The sequence below is a fragment of the Schistocerca piceifrons genome, chromosome 1 (assembly GCF_021461385.2).
Source record: "Schistocerca piceifrons isolate TAMUIC-IGC-003096 chromosome 1, iqSchPice1.1, whole genome shotgun sequence".
Classification (NCBI taxonomy): Eukaryota; Metazoa; Arthropoda; class Insecta; order Orthoptera; family Acrididae; genus Schistocerca; species Schistocerca piceifrons.
Window position 1 is genome coordinate 541,218,802 of NC_060138.1, and position 25,675 is coordinate 541,244,476.

General features: G+C 38.3%; 2 protein-coding genes and 1 long non-coding RNA gene across 3 annotated transcripts in view; 2 read left to right on the forward strand and 1 right to left on the reverse strand.

Moving 5' to 3' along the window:
• Window positions 1–9,362, reverse strand: part of LOC124799537 — a 36,047-nt gene extending 26,685 nt beyond the window's left edge. Inside the window, exons 1-2 of the long non-coding RNA XR_007017044.1 lie at window positions 9,325–9,362; window positions 3,839–3,932 (exon numbers count right to left, since the gene is read on the reverse strand). This is a non-coding gene — a long non-coding RNA (uncharacterized LOC124799537). The remainder of the gene's footprint in view (window positions 1–3,838; window positions 3,933–9,324) is intronic.
• Window positions 9,363–9,721: 359 nt separating this feature from the next.
• On the forward strand, window positions 9,722–10,156 carry LOC124747898 (protein LTO1 homolog). The gene has a single exon (XM_047248954.1). The coding sequence runs from the start codon at window positions 9,722–9,724 to the stop codon at window positions 10,154–10,156; it is 435 nt and encodes a 144-aa protein (XP_047104910.1).
• The window catches only part of LOC124799548 (probable methyltransferase-like protein 25), a 78,143-nt gene continuing 62,503 nt past the window's right edge, over window positions 10,036–25,675 (forward strand). The window contains exon 1 of the mRNA XM_047262931.1: window positions 10,036–10,738. Coding sequence (XP_047118887.1) covers window positions 10,175–10,738 — 564 coding nt within the window. The 5' untranslated portion in view covers window positions 10,036–10,174. The remainder of the gene's footprint in view (window positions 10,739–25,675) is intronic.

Sequence of the window (25,675 nt, forward strand, 5' to 3'; positions counted from 1 at the left end):
GTTGACCTGTTTCTCTTTTAATAATATTCCAAATTGTTTTAATTTTATTATCAGAGTTGCTGATTTCAGACATGATACACATACTCCTGGCTTTTTTAATAACTTTTCTTAATATAACACAGTAGTTTTTATAATTTTTGATAGTTTCTGGGTCACTACTCTTTCTTGCTGTCAGATACATTTCCCTTTTCCGGTTACAAGATATTTTTATACCCTTAGTAAGCCATGGTTTGTTACAAGGTTTCTTACGAGTATATTTAACTATTTTCTTGGGGAAGCAGTTTTCAAATGCATTTACAAAAATGTCATGAAATAAATTATATTTTAAATCGGCATCAGGTTCACGGTACACCTCATCCCAGTCCAACTGCTGTAGGCTTTCCCTGAAATTTGCAATTGTTAAATCGTTGACTGAACGTACTACTTTGGAGGACTGTTTAGTATTGCTGAATGGAGCTATGTCATATATTGTAACTAGCTGTGCACCATGATCAGAAAGACCATTCTCAACAGGCTGAGCATTTATCTGGTTAAACTTATCTTGGTCTATAAAGAAGTTATCTATCAGTGAGCTGCTATCCTTTACCACCCGAGTAGGAAAATCAATAACAGGTGTCAAATTGAAAGAACCGAGTAATACTTCAAGGTCATTTTTCCTATTACCCTCTTTCAGAGAATCTACATTGAAGTCCCCACAAATAATAATTTGCTTCCCCCTGTCTGACAGATAGCACAACAAGGAGTCCAAATTTTTCAGAAATAGATGAAAATTTCCTGATGGGGATCTATATAGAGTTACAATTATAAATGTGCCTTTATTTAATTTAAGCTCACAGGCACATGCTTCTATATGTTTCTCTACACAAAACTTTTTTGTTTCTATACTTTTTGCACAATAATAACTTTTGACATATATGGCAACTCCTCCTTTCTCCATATTTTCTCTCATTACATGTGCAGAGAGCTTATATCCACTTACATTTACCTTATCCATATCAGTAACAATTTGATGCTCAGACAGGCATAGTATATCTATTTCATTCTCAGCTTCTAAATCTTCTAAACAAACCAGAAGCTCATCTACTTTATTCTTTAAACTCCCAATATTTTGATGAAATATACTTACATTATTTTTAATTATACTTTTATGAGAACCTTTCCTTATTCTAACATTTGCAGTACTCTCCTGTCTGAGTTTCTCATTGTGCTTAGGCCTAGTTCCTATACCAGTGGTCACATGGTGTTCAGAGAGGTAGATTATGTCAACTGGGTTGGGTGACTAATTCATCAATGGAATTACCTAGGACCGAGATACAACTTGGTGGAGATAAAATTTCTGGCGATTGGTGAAAATTTATAATTGATAGCTGTGATTGGTGATCAAATGTGCTAGAATTGTGCTGTTTAATTTCTTTCCTAAACTGAAGATTTGTTTCAATCCTGACCTCTCGTAGAACTTGACATCTTTCTGTCTTACCTATCCTAAAAAAGGTGCTGCTCCAACACCTGTAACCACTGGTATTTTACCATTCATGGCAGTGCCTCCCCCCCCTTAAATTTCCTGCTATTACCCCAGCTAGTTTCCCCTTCCCTTTCCTGTTGAGATGTAGGCCGTGCCTGGTATAGTCCCACCTACTGAGATAATCAACAGGAACCACACCAATATGAGCCCCCGCACCCGACCCAAGCAGCCGTTCCAACTCCAAATTAACTCTCCCAACAGAAGAGTTCAAATGAGGCCGGTCATGGCGTCTCAGGACAGAGATTTTCTCTGCTTGGGGACTGGGTGTTAAGTTGTCTAGATCATAATTTCATCTCCACTGATACCCAAGTCACCAATGTGGTGTCAACTCTAAAGACTTGCATCAGGCAGCTGGACTTATCACAGGTCGTGCTCCTAGCCTAGCTACTGACAATCATTTCTCTTCTCAAAGCTATCTGTTCATCTTCTACTGTATTCCCTTTCCCTGTTCTAATCAATCACTGCCTAATGCTTCCTCTGAAGCTCTCAAAAACCTATGGTTCTTTTAACTTAGCCAGATCCCATCTGCTAAATTTCACATCTTTTAGCAATTTCTTAAGTTTTAATCTGCAGTTCATAAACAACAAATTGTGGTCAGAGTCCACATCTGCCTCTGGAAATGTCTTGCAATTCAAAACCTGGTTCCAAAATATCTATTTTACAATTACATGATTAATCTGAAACCTTCCAGTGCCTCCATGCCGAATTACATATACTACCTTCTTCCATTATTCTTAAACCAATTGTTAGAAATGATTAAATGATGGTCAGTGCAAAATTCTACCATGCAGCTTCCTCTTTCAATCCTTCCGCAAACACACATTCACCTATTTTTCCTTTTACTTTTCTTAATACCTAACTCCAGCCACCCTTACAAATTATCCTCTCCCGTAACTGGTGTAAATTCTTACATCTCATCAAATTTCTACAATCTCTTCTGTGAATTTACTTGGCACCAACTTTTACTACTGTGGTGGTTGTGGGCTTTGTCTATCTTTGCTACTATAATGTAGTCACTATGCTGTTTATAGTAGCTTACCCGCACTCCTATTTTCTTATTCATTATTAAACCTACTCCTGCATTATCCCTATCTGATTTTGTATTTATAACCCTGTACTCACCTGATCAAAAGACCCGTTAGTTCTACCACCAAACTTCAGTGAGTCCTATCTACTTCAACATGCATATTTCCCTCTTTAAATTTTCTAAGCTGCCTGCTTGATTAAGGGATCGAACATTCCACACTGATCCACAGAACACCCATTTTGCTTCTCCAGATGACAGCCTAAGTAGCCCCACCTGGCAATCCGAATGAGGGACTATTTTACCTCCAGAATATTTTACTCAAGAGGATGCAATCATTTAACTGTACAGTAGAGCTATAGCTGTAAGTTTTCCTGGTTATGTGGACTGTCATCCTATTGGCTACATAAAACTGACGTATTGCCAACCTATGAGAAGCACAGAAACGCCAAGACTGCCGCTGGTCCTGATCTACACTTCAACTTCTAGTTTCTAACATTATGCCACACCACGCAGTGCACTTCAGAGGATGCAGTTCACACCCATTCACTGCATGCAAGTTTTTACTGCCCCAAAACTGACAATTTTGTCTGTTAAGTCATTAAGCGTAAAATGCTCTGTCGTTCAACAACTTGCAGACAAAATTTATTTCTGTAGCCAACTCTTGTGTTCCGAATTCATATGCGTGTCTGACGGTAATCTGTGTTAATAGTTGCCCCAGTTGAATTTTGTAAAAGTACAGGTGCAGAGTTTCAGACTTCACCAGAGCCACGTCCTTCGTAACTAGTTTCCAAGAACATCTTTGTACTGAAGTTTCCACATGCTCATAAACAATCTTGCACTCTTTGGATGTCATCCTCTGCACAGGTTGACCTTTATCTGCCACACCAAGGTAAAGGTAAACCTCACAATTAACCCTCTTGCTGGGTTGGGCTGATCTGGGGGAGAAGACCAAACAGCGAGGTCATCTGTCTCATCGTATTAGGGAGGAATGGGGTACGAAGTCTGCCATGCCCTGTCAAAGGAACCATCTGGCATTTGCCTGAAGTGATTTAGGGAAACCACAAAAACCTAAATCAGGATGGCTGTAACCCTCTTGTCTGCAGCACTTAAGAATCAAGCATGAGAGCATGGTTCTAATGGTTCAGCCCTGATGTTGAAATAGTGGCAATATCCTGTGTGTGTGTGTGTGTGTGTGTGTGTGTGTGTGTGTGTGTGTGTGTGTGTGGGGGGGGGGGGGGGGGGGGGGGGGGGGGTGCACTAGTGTGCGCGCACACACACACACAACTGACCTCTGGTTTCTACAGTAAAGCTTCATAATTTTGATTTGTTAGGCAGTGCTGAATTTTTTCCGTATTCGATCTCCTGCACTTCCGTTGTCAGAATCTGAAACAAAAGAAAAGTGAAAAGAATAAAGTTATTCACAGCTTTAACACCATTGTGACTTTTGCCCCCCCCCCCCCCCCCCCCATATGTTGCACACATTCACCATGAACAGAAGTTAACATCTTTTTTTGGTCCAATTCAAAAGTCATTCAAGCCTGCCAACATCAGAGTGGCAAAATGGCATCAAAAGAATGCTTACATTCAAAAATATCCTGAGGCATGTCTTACAAGTAACGCATTTGGAAATTCAAAATATGCTTTCACTTCTGTCTGACAAAGCAATAAATTTGCCACTATGTGAGTAAACTGTTGCAATTTTGGTGCTACCAGTATCATGCAGAGCTGCTGCAGCCACTTCTGTTTCACTACAATATAGAGCACATAATATGTGCCACACGGCTACTGAAAAAATAAACAGTTGGTCCATACTTCTGTAATAGTAGCTGACAAAAAATACTTAAAATATAGTTCATGTGAATCCTAACTTCAATACATTTTAAGTCTGCCCAACTGGACACAAAATTACTATTTTTAGTGGAATTCGGGGCAATATCACCAGTAACTCTGTATCATCACTTAAAAGAAAGAAGTCAATCAGCTATATACATAAAGTAGTAATTAATTCTAAAGTTCTACTGCAGGATTAAATGAGGTTCTGATTGTCAGCAAGAATATACATGTGTAGTTATCACTACTAACTACACACACCTGTTTTGCTGTCTTACTATTGGCCAGATACAAAACTGCATTATAACTAAACAGAATGAACTTCTGCCCAGTTACAATTCTGGCCACACTTAAGAATTTTGTAAACAGTACCAAATTAAAAACACGAACTATAGCTAAAATCTATACTTTAAATATCAGTGAGTTATTTTGGGTTTAGAAGACTAATTTGACAATCTCTCTTTTACATACACCTGTTAAATACACGTTAAGAAGCTTTAAGTATTTAGTTCTTATCTTGTTTGAATAATAAACACTTTTTCTGCAAAAAAAAAAAAAAAAAAAACTGTATTACTGAGCTGCATAAGGATACTACTAAAAAAAATTTGAAGTGGAATTATGGAGAAAAAAACTGCTACAGCTTCATCTACATTTTTACACACATGAACACCAGTATCTCAAGTGAATGGCAACCCCATTCAACCTACTGAAAATAATGGGAAACGCCCTAATTGCACACTAAAAGATAGCGAGTGCAAAATTGAAACCATGTTGTAGATATAACCATTCTTGATGGTGCCAATTGGCAATCACAAAGTCATTAATCTTGAGTCTAATGTGGGATTACTGAATGTTGCGATTTTGTAGTGCAGCTCTTCCTCATCCCTAAAACAAACGGCCCCGATAACCTTAGGCATTCACTGCAACCCCCTGCTGAATAATCATTGAACTATACACACTGATTTATCCTTAAATACTGAAAACCCCAACTACACAAATCTCTATCTGAAGAAAAACAACAAGGTAGCACAACCTGCACAACATACGCCTCTATTAAGCCAACCAAAAACTGTTTAGTATGTCTTCCCCACGCTAAAATTATCCTAGTACCCACACCCAGAAACAGTAGCCCACTCCCTTGAGCCATGTTCCCACAGGAAGTAACTCCTCCCATTCTTAGCCTGATTCATCAATTTCCACAACCACACCCATCTCCCAAAAAGCCATTATACAGGAACCACTCCTAATGGACCTCCCAACCTTGTAAGACATCACCAAATGTACAGGTCTGATTTGAGAAGTACGAACAATTAGATCCACACCTAGAAACAAATGGTAAGCAAAATTAAATTCAACAAACAAACATTTTATTCAAATTGGTAGACCGTGTCCCACATAAAAGTAACTCACTGGCAAGCCAACAACTTACAAAAAACAAGTACTGTACAGCTAAAACTCCATTTCAAGATACCATCACCCACAATCTAATGAGAAAAATGTCCCACACCAGAGTGGGTCATTGCCATCCTCTATCAGGCCCTCTGCATATACAACCCATTGGGCCTAAATGTCTTCACCAAAGTTATGTCACAGGCACAACGGTAACAATAAGGAGAGCCCTCATGACATCAAAAACTAAACAGACATCCATCATCTTAGTTGCCCCGAAACACTTTCTTCATTTGTTTTGCTTGTTTCAAGTTTAAAAAGTTGTTAGATCAAAAATACCAGCTTTTGTCACAAGTTTACTATTTGTTCTGATCATAGTCCTTTGTTGGAACATATTTGGTCATATGTATAAAACTAATTTCCATTCAACCAGACTGCTTTCTTAATCAGATTTTTTGGACTTCAAACATTCAAAACATCTGATGAAACTTGTATGTTTTTCTCTTAGGTAGTTCATTTTAAGTCATATGTTGTTTATGCTTGTCCGGTTTATATTAGAGTTACATCTATCTTGTTTATCTGTAAATCAAGTTTAGAACAGTCGGCTTTATATTGTCACATACAGAACGTGTCATTCATAAGGTACTCAAAATTTGTGTTTTAGTCAATCACTAAAATCAGTTGTTACTTGTATAACACAGGATTTACAAGATTTTTCCTCTGAATATAACTTTCAAATCTTAAGTTCTGTTAATTATAACCCTTTGCTATCGTGAATGCTCTAATTTGATTTGGGGCCTCTCATGACTACATGTTGATGCACTCCTGATATAGTTCCTTCTTTAGGTGTGTTTGGTATAGTTTTATGTTTTCCTCTGGTCTCCACACGTGGTTTCACTGTAGTAGCCAAGAGTAATAAAACATTTGTTGGTGATGCTATGCAATGCTAAGAATGCTGGTTGACATGTTCAGAAGAACATCATGAATGTCATGCAGCTTCATCTAGACTTCTTTGGGCTATTTCGCATCACAGGATTTACATTGATAAGTAGTCAGGTACTTACAATCATCACCTGTAACATGATATGCCCTATAATCTTTTAGAAGAATCAGAAATACATGAACACTTTTCATTGAATTCTGCACAGGACTGGAATATTCACATCATCTGACATTTCTGGTGTCTTAATTCCACTTATGAAATAGCTTTGCATAATACCAGTAAACTTAAGGTGTTGTCCTGCTCAACTTACCAAGAAAAATGCCTTTTCCAGCCTACTATGGATGCACAATGTGGCACATTACTATATTAGTTTTTGATTTATTACTGAACATTGTAACAGCTCGAATTTCATTTATAATGTGGGAGTGACTGGCAAGTATTGCTGGTAAGCCAGTAACACGAAGATAGAGCATCATAAATTGAAACAAAAGGAGACAAACTAAGTAGAAAATTAATCCTGGCCATTCATCCTCAACATCACGTGGACCTTGATCGTCTGTTTCAAGCACAACAAATCTTTAGCACAGATTTTCTACCACCTCGGCCATTTTTACAGAAAACAGACCCTGCCACATTAGCCTGTTGGATGCCAGTTCCTCTATAAGATGACATTCTGAACTAAATTTTGATGGACCTTTGTTACATGTACCCTTCATTTATACATAATGTTTCTTATTATCCACACTTATGTTCCTGACTATCTCTCAATACATTGTGCCAAATTTGATCTCCTGCATAATGAACAAATGAATAAACAAACCGTTTCAGGGCACCTTGATATTATTGGTTTATCATAAAGCTTGGTGTAACCTGATGTACTGTGAAAACCTCAAACAAAGTCAAAATGGCTAGAAATATTCTGGGAGATAAAGCAGATACACTTTTCTTAAAAAGATACACTAATTTAGTGTGAAAATGAAATGTGAAATACTTGCTATTAAGTCATCATTAAAACTTGTTTACAAAGCATTTGTGTGTTACAGAGGTTGGGCTATCGAAAAATATCATGTACAGTGTTTAGGCTATTAAACCATTCCTTTTTTCACAATGCCGTCTTTTGCACTAACATAGGAGGTATCATTTTTAATGTTCATTATCACCAGAACTGCCATCTGGTGACATTTATTGGCTTGCCAATGCCTGGAACACGGTTTCAAAAACTTATCTTTGTTATTGTACAGATATTGAATGACCCTCCATCGGTATGAGTTCAAAGGGAGAGGATGTGAAAACCACAATGATACTGATGCACTGACCTAATACAACTCAGTTCAGCATGGAGGTGTTCCTTCGACATTTCCACAATCTTTCACTTGTTGACTTCCACAAGTTAAGCATGTCCTGCTTACTTCTTTCACCATTTCACACATTTATGGGCTAAAGGATTGACATGGATTACGGAAGCATCCTTTCTACACCATACTTCTCTTGGTCATTTTGCATGTAGGCACCAAAACAACGTTACATTTACTAGGGTAAATGCGCAGCATTACTGGATCAAATAAGCATTTGACACCAGAAATACTCTGAAAATGCCTTCCTGACACTTATTGGCGTAAGCACTGTAATAATTACTATTTAAAATATCTTCTGTGTGAACACGGCAGAGATTAGGAAAAAAATACAATCAAAGTCTGCTAATGTTTTGGGGTATCTAGCTTGATGGCACTGACTCCAAAACAACAAACAGCCTGTAAGTCTGTAGCGCCCTCCCTGTTTATTCTTACGTTCATGGTCATGGTCAAGAGCCACAGCCGACCGTGGAATCGCAGCCCTCAGCTGACCTGACAGCCATGCAAACAAAGCCACTGTGACGATACAATATCTACTGACTCTACAAAATCTGTGTTGCGGTAACCAATGAACTTTAACACGAACACGTGCAGTTCTACTATTTCACATTTAATAATAAAATATATTTCCAAAAACACCACCTTGCAAATGGGCTAATCACAGGTACGAGTTCGATTTTACACATAGCACTGTTCACGCAATATCCTGTCCGGAAATGCGGTAAAAGGTGCTTTTTTCACTTCCACGATATAGCACCTAACTCACCCACCTTTACTCAGTGGAGAAAAACGCGAAGATAACGGCAGAAGATAATCCTAAAATGGGATATATATTTCTTATTTAGTAGTAAAAATGTCAAACTATAATTCAATAAACTAAAAACATAAAAAGTTATCTCAATAAAACGGAAACTGTATGAATTAGCGTTGTGCGTATAGTCTCGTTGCATCGCAGGAGACTTCCATCATGTCAACAAGAACGCGCCGCCCTCTATTATAGAAGAGGTAAAGAATTACGTGTTGAATTATGGAATAATGAAATTGGTTCCTCTTGCAAATTATGATCCTTGGGGATTGTAATATTCAACTTACCTTCTACATAACACGCTGACAAACGTTCAACGGACAAGACACATTAATGTACCCCATACTTAGCATTCTACGCAGTACGAACGATGGCGCACAGACCAACAAGACAGACACTGCGGAATACGTATCACAGAACAAAAAGAACACTAAGAACTAAGTAGTGAGCACATACCTTCAAGTCTTCGACCATAAATACTGAAATTGAAAATAGAGACACAATAGAGAAGCCTGTGGTATTGCCGTTGCAGACTGGTTACTGTGAAGTCTACTGTACATTTATAACAAATCGATTGCATGATTGCTTCTGTCATCCATATTATTACAGTGTTCAAAATTCGTTATGACTTTTACATCAAGTTTTAATTTTACAGCGTATTTTTTATCACTTTCCACGTTCGAACACTAAGTCATTTTAACTTCAACCATGTTCTTTGAGAATTAGTTGTTCAATGCATGGTGCATGTCGTATGATGATGTTTGGTAACGTAAAAGTTGTGTGAAATGAAGTTTAAAAAGCTGCAGTTAATAATTTCGGTTCAAAAACGAAAGGTGATTTGATAACCGTCGCAATGGAGGTTCCCATTGTGCATGGCACTCAAGTAAATGAAAATGACATAAATGATGTCTTCGAATCGCTGCTGCTAAGCGAAGAAAAATTAAGTGCAGAAGGTTTTCAGGAGGGGTTGAAGAAAGGTTCTGTAGATGGGTTATGCGAAGGTTTCCATTTGGGATATCACAGAGGTGCAGAAATAGGCGCAGAGATTGGTTTCTATAAAGGAGTTATTCAGGCGTGGCTTATCATCAGCAGAACGCCAGGAAATAATTTCAAAGGAGAGAAGGACTTAGAAAAGTTTATGGAGTTGTGCCGATCTTTCCCAACCAGCAATTCAGAAAACGAGGACATCCTGGATCTCTTGAGTTACATAAGAGCAAAGTATAGGAAACTGTGTGCTTTGTACAAATTTAATACTATTATTACAACTTCGGCGAAACTATCATTCTGATAAACCTACATTTTTAAAATGGCGCTTCGAGCGAAATTAGGTGAAGTTACAGAGTTTTTTAATAGGTTCTCGCAATTAGCAAACTGTCATTTGGTAAATTTCATCACTGAAGATCTTTGGGATACATGTGTACCAGAGGAATTAAAGAGTGAGATCGAGTATGTGGGTATGGACAGTGCATTGAGTTTGTTTTGGGACTCGAAAAGAGACTCTGCATCAAGCATGTTCCATCTCAGTAAATACTTGATGGAAGCCAACAAAATGTCAACTGGTATTTTGAACGATATTTGCTTATCACCTTCTGATCTTAGGAGCAAGATTATATCTTGGGGATCTAGTTCTCAGAGTATTCCACAGCTTAATCAGTTTATGTCCCCCAAAAAGGCACATGAAGTTGAAATAATGAGTGAACTGGTTGCTGCACTTTCAAAAGTGGCTGGTACAAGCCACATTGTTGATGTTGGTAGTGGGAAAGGCTACTTGACCTCTCTGCTTGCATTACACCACAGTCTGAAAGTGTTAGGAGTTGATTCTTCTTCAGTCAATACACATGGGGCAACTAAACGGACCCAGAAATTACAGGTATATCAATAACTGCCATTTGTGTGACAAAAAATTAAATGTGCATATCCAAATAATTGTGTTTGTATAAAAACTTTTATTTTAGGATGTTGTACACAGATCTTTGATGTAGATATTGAGTGAAGTGAGACAATACTTAGCCTGTTATAAATAAATTTTGAAACTGCACTTCTCAAGTAATGTATTTGTCTAATCACCCTGTTTTACTGGGAAAAATATTTTATATTAATTTAAATCAGTTCAGGCAAATGCCCAATACCAGTAACACCGAAAATTATTCCTTACTAGTGTTCTTGTCCATCTTGGTATCAAAGACAGTGTTATGATTTGACATGAACTTGCTAATTGCTTTTCTCATCGAGTATTGGAGAATTTTGTAGGAGGATATTATATACTGTTAAGTTGGTCTCCAGATCCATTTAAACACAGAGCACATCCTTAAAGATAAGTGTCTCGATCAACAGTATTTGCAATGTAAATGCTAGTGCCCAAGCTCTAAAATAAATTTCCCATATAGCCTATTTCTCTAACTGAAACAGATTAAGCTGCTTTTGAATTGGCTGTTATGACATTTAATGCTATCATATTATTTCCTTATAGTTCTAGATCACACCTTTGGTAATGGATATTCTTATTTGTCTTGGTAAAATAGGGATGTCAAAGATTATCATAGATGAATAGAATATGAAGCTATATAGTCTGCAATGATTTGCATTATACTGTGCTGAAAATAACAATTTTCTCAACATACTGGGAACTACTGAGGTCTTTATTTATGTAACTACACAACTGCCCTCTGCCTCCCACTTTTCTTCTTGTGAAAAGTTTTATTAGTAAAGTTTGCTGTGGCACCCTATGAACATCTGCTAAGTGGAATTGGAAGATACTTGTATTTGAAAGGAAGAAGAGAGAGGGGCGAGGCATCACTTATCGCCATCCTAAGAACAACTTAAATAGGCAGATTTATGATGTTCTAAGGCTGCATTGCAAACAAACAACTGGGAAAAAAGTGATATCATGGCTTTTTCCAATTTTTGTCATGAAAACTCACACTTGCAACTCCAAAAAGCAGAATCAGAAATTTCTCTAGACCTACTGGCAAACCACAAGTAAAAAACTACAGGCTTCACACACCTACATAATTCTATTAAAAGTGACCAAAACCCCAACAACTCAAACACAAAAGTAATAAAAAAAAAGGGAACAAACTAAACTAAACCAAAATCAATCATGCCTTTAAAAAAACTGTTGATCCTCTCCAACAACCTCTACTTCCTCAGACCCAAAACCTGCCCCATCAATCCTACAAGTGTCCACAACCTCCCCCCTTCCCAACACACTCAACTCACCACTCTCGGCCTACACATCCTCTCTACAGACCTCCCAAAAACATAACCATACCACCCTCCTCAGGATATTCCTCAACAAGTCCACAGGTTTCCTCTTACTATAACTCTGAAAAATCACTATCGGAATACCCACCGCCCTGAAATAACAACCTCCACACCCGAGGACAGCCTCTCCCATACTTGCTCTAACTGAAATGCAACTCTTCAGTTTCAGCGATGACCCTTGGCCCACCCAATTTCCTCCTATAGTTAACATACTGTGAACACACCTCGCAACAAAAAGAAAATCAGTGTAAAACAGTTCCAGCACTCACATCAGAATCATGCACAAAAACTTAAAGATGACCTGTAACAAAAGTAATATGTTAGCAAAACATTCTCCCTAATGACCTACCTATATTTCTCGAAAAAGGTACTATGGCATATCAAATGCTAGATGTTGTGCTGACAGTCATCATGTTTAGGTCCCGGGTCCGAGACACTGGAACTATCGTAAACTTCATGCACTGTTCACAGGTATAGCACCTAACATATTCTGCTATTACTCCAAAACACCGCAGAAACATTATCGATAATGAATGATCATCCAAAGGAGCAAGTAATGAAAAGCTGGTAAACTTATCGGTCATATCCATACCTAACAGAAAAATTAAAAAGGTATTAAATTTCATTCCACATGAGAAACACAAAAACGCCCAAAGTGTAAACCACAAGGGAAAAAAGAAATAAAATAAATCATAACTCACTGAAACAAAGCAAACACTTCCTAATCCATGTTACAGCACTGACTACCCAGGCTCTAATAAACTCGTGTTATCACACTGACAACCAAGACTCAAATGAACCCAATACCACCCATTACACAGACAGCTCAACACGTCAACATCCACAACCAGAACATGACACCAAATACAACAACACGACATCTACTAACACAAACCAACTCAGAAACACCGTGCCACAGTGGCGTTGTACTCCACAACACCGTTATGCCAAGGGTCAAAGCTGACAAGTGAAATTGAGCACTTCCAGTGACCCCCTAATGATTTCTTTCACCAGTTTTGGTCACATTAACTCTAGCTGTGACTAGTCATTTCTCCACTTTTGGCCACAGCATTTTATAATAATTCTGGCGAGTTAAGTAATTGTAGAAGCAGTTTACTAGAAAGTAATTTGTTCATTATACAAGCACGTAAGGAAACAAATATCCATGAAGTAGAGGAAAGTTACAGCAATTGAGTGGAGCAGAAAAAAATAACAAAAACTGTTGTAATGACAGGCCTAGAAACAATCTACAATTAATTTCTCTTTGGGAGCTGGAAAAAAAAAGGTTTTATCCATGTTAACAACTCTATTAGGGTTACTAAACATATCAGCTACTTTCTGGAATCAATTAATGTTTGCCCCATGTAAAAGAACCTCTTACCCCTATTAACGTTCAATATCTTCTTGTGACAAAAATTGGAAAAAACCATGATATTGCTTTTTCCAGGTTGATTGTTTGCAATGCAGCCTCAGAACTTTACAAATCTGCCTTTTCGATAAATTTTTGCGTAGACGCACAAAGATTTTCTTTATTAACTGAAAAGCCGATGATGGAACACCCCAGAACTAAGTCCATTCAACATCCCCCCCCTTTCCCGCATCCCCCCTTCCCGTCCACTGCCGTCCCCAAGACGTAATGTGAACTACAGTGCCCAATAGATTCTTGAGGGTTTAGACCAGAAATTTTATTTCCTAATGTTCTTGGAGCATTGTACAACTTCCTTGCAGTACCAACCTTCATTTCATCAACAGTAGCCTCCATTGCCTTTTCAACTTTACTGGGAGAATACTTAAATATATTTAAATTTTTTATTTTTTGGTTGACTCAAAAACCTTGAGTTAAAAGATGTTATGTTTTCTTAATTTCTATTGCATATTTTACTATGTTACAAGGGTAGATTAATTAATATGAGATCCTTGGGCCAGACTATTAATTACATCTATTTGATATAAAAATACCAGAAATATTTCAAAGAAGCTTACTTAAATAAAATTAGCATAGCTAGAATGCAAATCAAGCCTCTATAAAAGACGTTATGACCACCCACCTAATAGTCAGTATATTAACCTGTGGCACAGATAACAGTGGTGGTGCATCGTTGCATGGGGGCATAGAGGTTTTGGCAGCTTGCTGGAGAGAGTTGGTACCACATCTGATACAAATCACCTAATTCTCATAAATTCTGGGGAGGGGGCCGATGAGCTCTGATACCACGTTCAATCACATTCCAGATGTGTTCAATCGGGTTCAGATCTGACAAGTTGGGGGGGCCAGAATGTGAATTTGAACTTTCCACTGTGTTCCTTGAACCACTCCATAACGCTCCTGACCACATGACATGGCACATTATATTGCTGGAAAATGCCATTGCCGTCAGGAAACACGATCATCGTGCACAATATTCCTTGGCCGCCATGGTGCTTTGTATGGATCCATGGATGCCCACATGAATGTTCCTCAGAGCATAATGTTGCCACCGCCAGCTATCTGCATCCCGCAGTACAGATGTCAAGGAGATGGTTCCCTGGAAGTCAATGGATTTATGCCCTCCCATTGGCATGCTGAAGAAGGTATCAGGATTCATTAGACCACGCAAAGCTCTGCCAGTGTCAAGTGCTGATGGTCACGTGTCAATTTCAGTTGTAGTTGCCAATATCATGGTCTTAACATTGGCACATGCGTGGGTCATCAACTGCAGAGACCCATTGTTAGGAGGGTTCGGTACAGTGTGTGTTCAGACGCACTTGTACTCTGCCCAGCATTAAAGTCTGATGTTCATTCTGCCACAGTTCACCGCCTTTCCTGTTTTACCAGTCTTCCCAGCCTACAACATCTTTAATGAGGAGTGATCACCCAACCCAACATTGTCCAAACGTGGTTTCAGCATCTGTTGAAGACATTCACCACAGTACTCCTCGAACAGCCGACATGTCACGCAGTTTTCGAAATGCTTGTGCCAAGACTCCGGGCTATCACAATCTACCCTCAGTCAAACTCAGATACATTGCGTGCCTTCCACCATTCTACACACGGACTGCATGCTCACTGATTCTACATGCACCATGCTGTGTCTGGCTAGCAGCCATTCCTCGCCAGGTGATGCTGCTTTCGCTTGGACAGGCTTATATCGATAGTAGGTCAGTGGTCATAATGTTCTGGCTGATGAGTATATGTCCCTGCATATACCTGCAAGCATGGTGATAATAGGGAACAAACACTAAAATATGGGTCTGTTAATGGTCACAGAAGTTTGATGGTATGTTTCTGGGTTGTACCATATTTAGCTTTTAAGAAATGAAACTGTAATGCTTAACCTTACCTCTTAGCAAATTAAGTTTCTTCTGGTGTTTTATTAAAATGTGGAGAATATGAAAAAGCAATTGTGTGATGCTTAAAGAATAACTCTACGAAACTCAACTTTTTCAGCACTGGCCTTTTGCACAAAATTATAACCCCTAACAAGAAGTAGTAAAAAATGCATCTGTATCTATTTGTTGTTTATAGCAAGCTATTATAAGATTTGTTGGTATTTGAAAGAAGCTTAAAAATTCACTACTTACATGAAAGTGGCCATAAGTGAAGTAGTGGCTAAAAGAGGAGCTGTGAGTGTAATACATCATAATTGACCCTTATATTTTATACATCTAAAACTTATGATTTTAATACGCCAGTGCTCACTGCTTTGACTAATCTGGTGTGGTGTTATACCTACACCTACTTGTCCAACAAATGTAAATAACTGGGAGATTTTCAAAAGTTAATACAAAAGATTTCTTACACATTTAAGAGGAGACAAATAATCATTTGCTGTGATGAAGAAAATAGGTCAAATACTACTTGGCACCTATAATTTGGTATGTTATAACTTTCTCAGTAGAATAAGTTAGTAACACGTTGCCTCGGCCGTGCTGTATGGTCACTCAGTGCAGAGCTAGAGATGTCGCTGTTGACTGCTGGCTGAGTACGCACTGCACTGATGCAGGGGGAACTATCAAGAGGTGGACTACACTAGGCATGGTCTGCATCTCAAGAGAACTCTGAAAGGGAAGTTGGTGGAGTTGATTAGTGAGAGTAAAGCAGGTGGATGGCAGAGCCACACATGGTCAAATACTTGTTGTAATGGGTAGGAAGACTAACTTTTTTTTAATGATAAATAACAGGCTCCCCTTTATTAAGGCCCACCACACACTTTACGCAGCAGAGACAAAGCTGAGGGAGCCCTGTGATACTGCTGCTGTCATCTGAAAGTGCAAGTTGCTACTGTAGAAGTAGCTTAAAGGGTTGGAATCCATACATTTATATGCGAAGTGGCACACATTTAAAAATTAGAGAAGATATGATCTCAACTCATGTAGATAACCATTTTGATTTGGCAGCCATTGAACTAATAAAGCTCGACACCCATAAGAAGTTAATATTATTATGTGCATCTGCTTCTCACCTGGTAGTAATGTAAACATTTTCTTCAACAGATTAGTGAAGTCCTGGAAAGAATCTCAGTCCCCAAAACTAACATAATAATATGTGGACATGTGAATATTAATGCATGTTCACAGTGAAATTATTAGCAACTTCCCAGCCATTTTGAACACTGATGGTGTGGCACAAATAGTAAACACTGTAACTAGGGCATCAAAAAGTACAGATCAGTCTTAAACACTGTACTTCCAGATATCAACAGGAAAAAGTGGAAAGTATTTATAAAAAATATTCATCTCTCTAATGATTACTGTCAGATAATAAAGCTAAAGACAAGCTTGGTAAAACCAACAACATTGCAGGTATACAGAAAGATCTATTTGAAATGTAAAATACATACTTTTTCTAAGGTATTGTCAAATCCAACTTGGGACAAGTTGTACATGGAAAACAATGTAGATGCCAAGATCTCTACATTCTGCAGTATGTGCAAATAAACTCAAAAGTAGCCACTTCAGCAGAAACTAAGAAAAATAGATGAATTCCTATGGGTATTAGAAAGTCTTTCATTTATTTACACTAATCTGTGGTTCCTGCATCACTGTCAAAGGTACCAAAAGATAAACAGGAAGGTAGTGCTTGCTGCAAAAAAAGTCATTCAATAATAAAATAATATAAAATGCAGAAAATAAAGCATTGTATATGGCATCATGAAACTGAAAAAGGCAGACAATTATAAATTGGAGGGGGGAGGGGGGGGGGGGGGGTAGAATAACAGAAAAATCCTCAGGAACTGGCAAAGTTTGGAAATGACTATTTGTCTGGTACTGTGGAGAAGTTGCAACAAAATATGATAAATATGTAGCATCCACAGTGGCTTACACTGCAAACATATTTCTCACAACAGAGCTTTTAGTCAGGAAGACAATACAGAAATTTAAAAAAAGTAGGAAATTAGCGGGCATAGATGAGGTTCCTGTCTCTGGTCTGAAAGTTGCAAAGAGAATGTACAAGGTTCATTTACAATTATAATGAATGAGTCCTTTGGTTTTCCAGAGTACCTTAAGCACGCACTTAGTGGAGATTACTGAAAACTATAAGCCGGCCGGAGTGGCCGTGCGGTTCTAGGCGCTACAGTCTGGAATCGAGCGACCACTCCGGTCGCAGGTTCGAATCCTGCCTCGGGCATGGATGTGTGTGATGTCCTTAGGTTAGTTAGGTTTAATTAGTTCTAAGTTCTAGGCGACTGATGACCTCAGAAGTTAAGTCGCATAGTGCTCAGAGCCATTTTTTTGAAAACTATAGGCCAGCTTCACTGCTGTGTGCCTTCCCAAAAATAAATGAATCAATAAATATAACCTTTCTAACAGAGCTCAGTTTGGTCTCCTATGTGGTGTGTGGTGAGGTTCAATATTGGCTATTACAGAGTTCACAAAAGTGTTACTTGAAGCTCTGACAATGATGACTGTGTTACAGACATTTTCTTAGACTAATTCAAGGCTTCTGACCATCTTGATCATAAAATACTACAAAACAACCTACAAGCACTAGTTGTAAGACCCTTTGGTTAGCAGTTAACTATGCAGTTACCAAGATGGACATAGACATAGTTCAGATGTCTACTGGCAATAAATTTTTAGTTAAACAATTGTTAGGCAAGAAACATGTAAACAAAGATTTGCCTCAGTGTAGTGTATTGGGTCCAGCTCTGCTCTTAATATGGGGTAGGCAAAATGGAACGGGCCCAGAAAATATTTTGTAGACCTTATCATAGGCAACCCAACTTATGACCTCTGGGCTTAGTGGAGGTGTTGTAATTTGGGTTGCATATGTTAAGGTGCATGAAATATTTTCCAGGCCAATTTTATGTTGCCCATGCCGTTTATATCAACCAGGTTTCAGTCAGTATAAAATTCTTCTTTGTTGATAACAGCAACAATGTAGTCACTGATGAAATACCAGAACTTCTATTAGAGAAAGCAAAGGAAACTGTCAGGGATGTTTACAATTGGGCAGTTCGTAATAAATCAACACAGAACATACAGAAAACAAACAGTATGCACATCAACATAAACTGCACATCTCTTCTCGATGACAGATGATAAATCAATAGAGTGCCTAAAAAACACAAAGTTTTAGGGATGAATATTGATTGTCACTTGGTAAGGAATGAACAAACAAAGATACTGGCAAAAAGAATGTCATCATTATGTTATACTCTCAAGAGTTCTGTCATCAGTTTGTAACCACCAATGACTTGTGTCATGCTATTCCTATATGCACCCAGTCCTTAGCTATAGGACTCTTTTGGGATCAAAAGCATAAAACATGGTCACAATTTTAAACTGCAGAAAACTGCTCAAAGAATTACTACTACTACTACTACTACTAATAGTAGTAGTAGTCGTAGTCAGGCTTAGTGTAGAGAATTATTTAAAAGCTGGGTATCCTTGCTGCACCATGTGAGTACCAATCTGTTGTGCAAATCAGGGGAAACATTACTATTTCACTAGTAGTTCCATGTATAATCATGGAAAAAGAGCCAATTGAGACATTCACTAAGGAAAAACAAAGACAAATCTAAAAACAGAATTTTCTGTTTGGGAATAAAATTGTATAATAAACTGCCAAAGGAGATGAAAAAGAACAGAAAACTGCATCTGTGTAAAAAAGTAGCTGAAAATTCCTCCCAAGTAATGTATATTATATAATTAAATATGATAACAATGTAATTAATGATTTTACAAGAAAACCACGTATCAACATCTGCAATGTGAAAAGTAATCTCGTCATTCTCTTCAGCACATCATCTCCCTGATTATGGAGGGATACTGACTTTGTTTTTCAGGCAGACAAATTGGAGGCTATGAACATGTGTAGGGCTCATGCATATCAGGCCTGGAGTAAGTTTTCCAAACAGACTGGGGAGCATGCAAGGGGCCTAGCAGCATGTTCATCGTCCAGGAATAATCAGCGTGTGTCCTTAGTGTGTGCAGTAGTGCAGTGCAGAACGGTGTTTTATATTCTAAATTATATAGTGCACATTGTGTATCACACAAAGAGCATTGTACAATAGGAACTGATGGAATGAAGCAGTGCAGTTGTCAAGACACTTATCTCATACTCAGGAGGATGGAGTTTGCTCTCTCCAATCATCCTGTTTTTGGTTTTCCGTGGTTTTCTTAAATCATGTCAGCCAAATACCAGGATGATTTCTTCAGTAAGACCAGGACTGACTACCCATTCTATCATCATAAAAACATATTTTATATGTGTGTATATATTTTGAGCTACTTATTTTAATTGTATTATGCCAAGTCCTGTGCCATAGTGAGACAATCCCTGGATGGATAAATAAATCAACACCTTAATAGACAGCATCTTCGTATACTGGGTATCTGTCCTAAGAGTCATCAGGCATATTTTCTCTGTTTTTTTGGCAGATGTTTGCAATTTTGTTTCCGCATTGAGTAGCTGGAGTCAGCCCAATCAGTTACTGCTTGGTGCATCCTTTATGTGACACCCTGTGTCAACAGAAAGCATCAGCTTGTTTCCCATTATAAAAAAATTATTTTTGAATCGGAATCTTATGTGCCCATTCGATAAAGCGCCCTCAAATTAATCTAGTCCAATATTTGTTCTATCGGTATGTATTAACAGGACAGTAAAACACGAAGAATAAAAGGAGTCTGCCAGCAACTCAGTAGCTCTGCATGCTTTGCAGCAGCAATCAGCATAGGCCTGGGCAGTGCTGTCACTGCTGGAGTTCTGATTATTCTTCCAGTTTTGCCCGTGTTAATACATATTGATAAAACAAATATTGCACTAGACTAATCTAGGACTGCTGTATCAGATGGGCACATAAAATTTTGCTTTCCATTGACAATGGATGTCGCATGAAAGATATGACTGAACACTATGTCTAATGGCTGATCCCAGCTACACAATGCAAAAACAAAATTGCAAATATCTGCTGAAACAGCGAAGAAAATGTGCTTGAGGACTCTTAATGGAGACATCTTGTATAAAGACATTATCAATCGGATTAATGTTAATACAGTAATGTGTAGTATCTCAGTCCATGATGTCAATTTGTAAGCCTGTGTTGTTGTTGTTGTTGTTGTGGTGGTGGTCTTTAGTCCTGAGACTGGTTTGATGCAGCTCTCCATGCTACTCTATCCTGTGTAAGCTTCTTCATCTCCCAGTACCTACCGCAACCTACATCCTTCTGCATCTACTTAGTGTATTCATCTCTTGGTCTCCCTCTACGATTTTTACCCTCCACGCTGCCCTGCAATACTAAATTGGTGATCCCTTGATGCCTCAGAACATCTCCTACCAACCGATCCCTTCTTCTACTCAAGTTGTGCCACAAACTTCTGTTCTCCCCAATCCTATTCAATACTTCCTCATTAATTATGTGATCTACCCATCTAATCTTCTGCATTCTTCTGTAGCACCACATTTTAAAAGCTTCTATTCTCCTCTTGTCCAAACTATTTATCGTCCATGTTTCACTTCCATACATGGCTACACTCCATACAAATACTTTCAGAAACGAATTCCTGACACTTAAATCAATACTCGATGTTAACAAATTTCTCTGCTTCAGAAACGCTTTCCTTGCCATTGCCAGTCTACATTTTATATCCTCTCTACTTTGACCATCATCAGTTATTTTGCTCCCCAAATAGCAAAACTCCTTTACTACTTTAAGTGTCTCATTCCCTAATCTAATTCCCTCAGCATCACCCGACTTAATTCGACTACATTCCATTTTCCTCGTTTTGCTTTTGTTGATGTTCATCTTATATCCTCCTTTCAAGACGCTATATATTCTGTTCAACTGCTCTTCCAAGTCCTTTGCTGTCTCTGACAGAATTACAATGTCATCGGTGAACCTCAAAATTTTTATTTCTTCTCCATGGATTTGAACACCTACTCCGAACTTTTTTTTTGTTTTCTTTATTGCTTGCTCAGTATACAGATTGAATAACATCGGGGATAGGCTACAACCCTGTCTCACTCCCTTCCCAACCACTGCTTCCCTTTCATGTCCATCGACTCTTATAACTGCCATCTGCTTTCTGTACAAATTGTAAATAGCCTTTCGCTCTCTGTATTTTACCCCTGCCACCTTCAGAATTTGAAAGAGAGTATTCCAATCAACATTGTCAAAAGCTTTCTCTAAGTCTACAAATGCTAGAAACTTAGGTTTGCCTTTCCTTAATCTTTCTTCTAAGATAAGTATTAGGGTCAGTATTGCCTCACGTGTTCCAACATTTCTACGGAATCCAAACCAATCTTCCCCGATGTTGGCTTCTACCAGTTTTTCCATTTGTCTCTACAGGGGGAGGACAATGCATATTTCCCCTGTTTCATACATCTTGCTCACCAGATGGTAGAGTTTCGTCAGGACTGGCTCTCCCAAGGCCGTCAGTGGAGTTCTAATGGAATGTTGTCTACTCCGGGGGCCTTGTTTCATCTCAGGTCTTTCAGTGCTCTGTCAAACTCTTCACGCAATATCATATCTCCCATTTCATTTGTATCTACATCCTCTTCCATTTCCATAATATTGTCCTCAAGTACATCGCCCTTGTAGAGACCCTCTATATACTCCTTCCACCTTTCTGCTTTCCCTTCTTTGCTTAGAACTGGGTTTCCATCTGAGCTCTTGATATTAATGCAAGTGGTTCTCCTTTCTCCAAAGGTCTCTTTAATTTTCCTGTAGGCAGTATCTATCTTACCCCTAGTGAGATAAGCCTCTACATCCTTACATTTGCCCTCTAGCCATCCCTGCTTAGCCATTTTGCACTTCCTGTCGACGTTTGTATTCCTTTTTGCCTGCTTCATTTACTGCATTTTCATATTTTCTCCTTTCATCAATTAAATTCAGTATTTCTTCTGTTACCCAAGGGTTTCTACTAGCCTCGTCTTTTTACCTATTTGATCCTCTGCTGCCTTCACTATTTCATCCCTCAAAGCTACCCATTCTTCTTTACTGTATTTCTTTCCCCCATTCCTGTCAGTTGTTCCCTTATGCTCTCCCTGAAACTCTGTACAACCTCTGGTTCTTTCTATTTATCCAGGTCCCATCTTCTTAAATTCCCACCTTTTCGCAGTTTCTTCAGTTTTAATCTACAGATCATAATCAATAAATTGTGGTCAGAGTCCACATCTGCCCCTGGAAATGTCTTACAAAATTTAAAACCTGGTTCCTAAATCTCTGTCTTACCATTATATAATCTATCTGAAACCTGTCAGTATCTCGAGGCTTCTTCCATGTATACAGCCTTCTTTTATGATTCTTGAACCAAGTGTTAGCTATGATTAAGTTGTGCTCTGTGCAAAATTCTAACAGGTGGCTTCCTCTTTCATTTCTTAGCCCCAATCCATGTTCACCTACTATGTTTCCTTCTCTCCCTTTTCCTACTACCAAATTCCAGTCACCCATGACTATTAAATTTTCGTCACCCTTCACTATCTGAATAATTTCTTTTATTTCACCAAACATTTCTTCAATTTCTTTGTCATCTGCAGAGCTAGTTGGCATATAAACTTGTACTACTGTAGTAGACGTGGGCTTCGTATCTATCTATCTTTGCCACAATAATGCGTTCACTATGCTGTTTGTAGTAGCTTACCCGCATTCCTATTTTCCTATTCATTATTAAACCTACTCCTGCATTACCCCTATTTGATTTTGTATTTATAACCCTGTAGTCACCTGACCAGAAGTCTTGTTCCTCCTGCCACCGAACTTCACTAATTCTGTAAGCCTATAAATAAAATGAAATGTGAATGTTTAAGGGGCATTCAAATGAAACCTGGTCAGTAGTTAAAGTAGCGGTAATGATTTTACTAACTCAAAAATGTAGTTATACACAGTACACATACTCAAAAATAGTCGCCAAAACTGTTGGCACATTTATCCCATTGCGACACTAGCCAGCCGATTCCATCCTTGAAGAAGTTAGTAGGCTGCAGTCAGATCCAGGCCTGGACTCGATCACACACTTCGTTGTCCTTTGCAAATCGATGTCCGAAAATAGCTTGTTTTAAAGGTCCATGGTGATTCTGCAGTTGTCTAAGACTAAAGCATTCACTTCCACAACCATTTCCAGTATGATGACATGATGAGCCTGTCCAGGACGAGCATGATCTTCCAATGATTCACACCCCTCAAGGAATCGGTTACACCATTCCACAACACTTGAACAACTCAGACTGCACTCACCATACACAGCCTTCGTCCGTCGATACATTTCATGGCCTCCAAGTCCCTCCTCCACCAAAAATCAAATCACTCATCATTGTTCCTGCTTACTAACCTGCATTTTCGGTAGTGGATGATAACTTGTGTGACCACCTTCTCTTTGGCGCGAAACTGCACTGGCGCTATGCAACATCAAACGGTGTGCACGTGTCAGTCTCTCTACCAATAGGTGGTGCCACCATACCCACAGTTATGTGGTGCCACCTTATGTGTAAGGCAAAGGTAGACACACTGACCAGGTTTCATTTTAATGAACCTCATACTTTGCAGAATGACTTGATTGGCTGGAGCAGTTTCAACTCAACTTGGTACAAGCTTTTACAAACCTTTCATATCTAGGTGGACCATCCCAGATCAGATTCAGTTGTCACATCATCTGCTTTTAGTTAATATTGTCATAGTCATCAGCTTTGTGACAGCCAATGCTAGATGTAGCACCCCTTTCAATTTTCCTTTGCATTAAAATCTTCAATGTAACAAGAAACAGTAGTCAGATTGTAAATTGTGTTTCTTTTTATGATTTGGTAACAATACATGGATAATCTTCAGACCAGCAACATCTCAGTTGGTGACAAGTGGAGTTAATGCACAAAGCAATTGTCAAATGAAGGAATTAAATAAAGAAATGAGACACTAAAAGCAGTAGGAGAGTTTTGCTATTTAGGCAGTAAAATAACTGATGATGGCAGAAGTAGAGAGAATATAAAATTTAAACTGGCAGTGATGAGAAAAATATTGCAGAAAAACATAAATTTGTTAATGTTGAATAAAAATTTAAATATTTGTGTGGAGTGTAGCCTTTAAAGAAGTGAAACATGGCCAAGAAATGTTTCAGACAAGAAGAGAAGGAAGCTTTCAAAATGTGGTGCTACAGAAGAATGCTGTAGATAAGGTTGGTAGATCAAATAGCTAATTAGGTGGTTCTAACTTGAACTGGGGAGAAAAGAAGCTAGTGGCACAACTTGTCTAAAAGAAGGGTAGAGAGAGACCAAGAGATGAATACAGTAAGAGGGTTCAAATGGATGCAGGTTGCAGTAGTTATTCAGAGGCTTGCACAGGATAGTTAGTGTGGAGTGCTGCAACGGATCTGTCTTTGGACTGAAGACTACAATGACAACACATCTATTCTGTTCAACTGATGTTCCAAGTCCTCTGCTATCTTTGACAGAATTGCTTTGTCAGCGGCAAATTTAATTGTTTTTATTTCTTCTCCCTAAACTTTAATTCCTTTTCCAAATTTTTCCATCGTTTGCTTTGGTCTTTGCTCAGTTTATAGATTGAATAACACAAGGGATATGTTATAACCCTACCTCATTCCCTTTCAGTTACTGTCTTTCATTCATGTCCTTTGATTCTTATATCTTCAGTCTGGTTTCTGTGCAAGTTGTAGATAACCTTACAAAATTACATTCAGCAACTTGTGAGCTTTCAGTAGTCACTATTTCTGGTGCTAAGAGTGTCAGAAGTTGGTTTATTTCTAATATTTCTGTCCATTAGTGTTGTATGGAACAATATTGTGGTGCTATTATAAGTTTAGAAGTGAGGCATTCATTACACAATCACAAGTAATAAGTATCATTTATGCATCTTTAAACCTGCTGTAGATAACTGCTTAAGTAACAAGCATACTAATAGTATATTGTCGATAAATTTATTTCATAAGAGACTTGTCATTAAGTAGCATGTGGAATTTGAAAAGAACATCATTGTTCATAAATACAGGTTGCCTGAAAACTCCCTAACCATTTCTGGAAGGGAGTACTTTAATTGAAATGAAATATTTACAACATGAATGTACTTTAATGTGGAGTGAGACACCATATTTCAATGAAATCACTGCCTTTCAA

Bases quoted from the DNA above. Each gene is read 5' to 3' on its own strand.
- LOC124747898 (XM_047248954.1), top strand. From the start codon at position 9,722: ATGGAGGTTCCCATTGTGCATGGCACTCAAGTAAATGAAAATGACATA.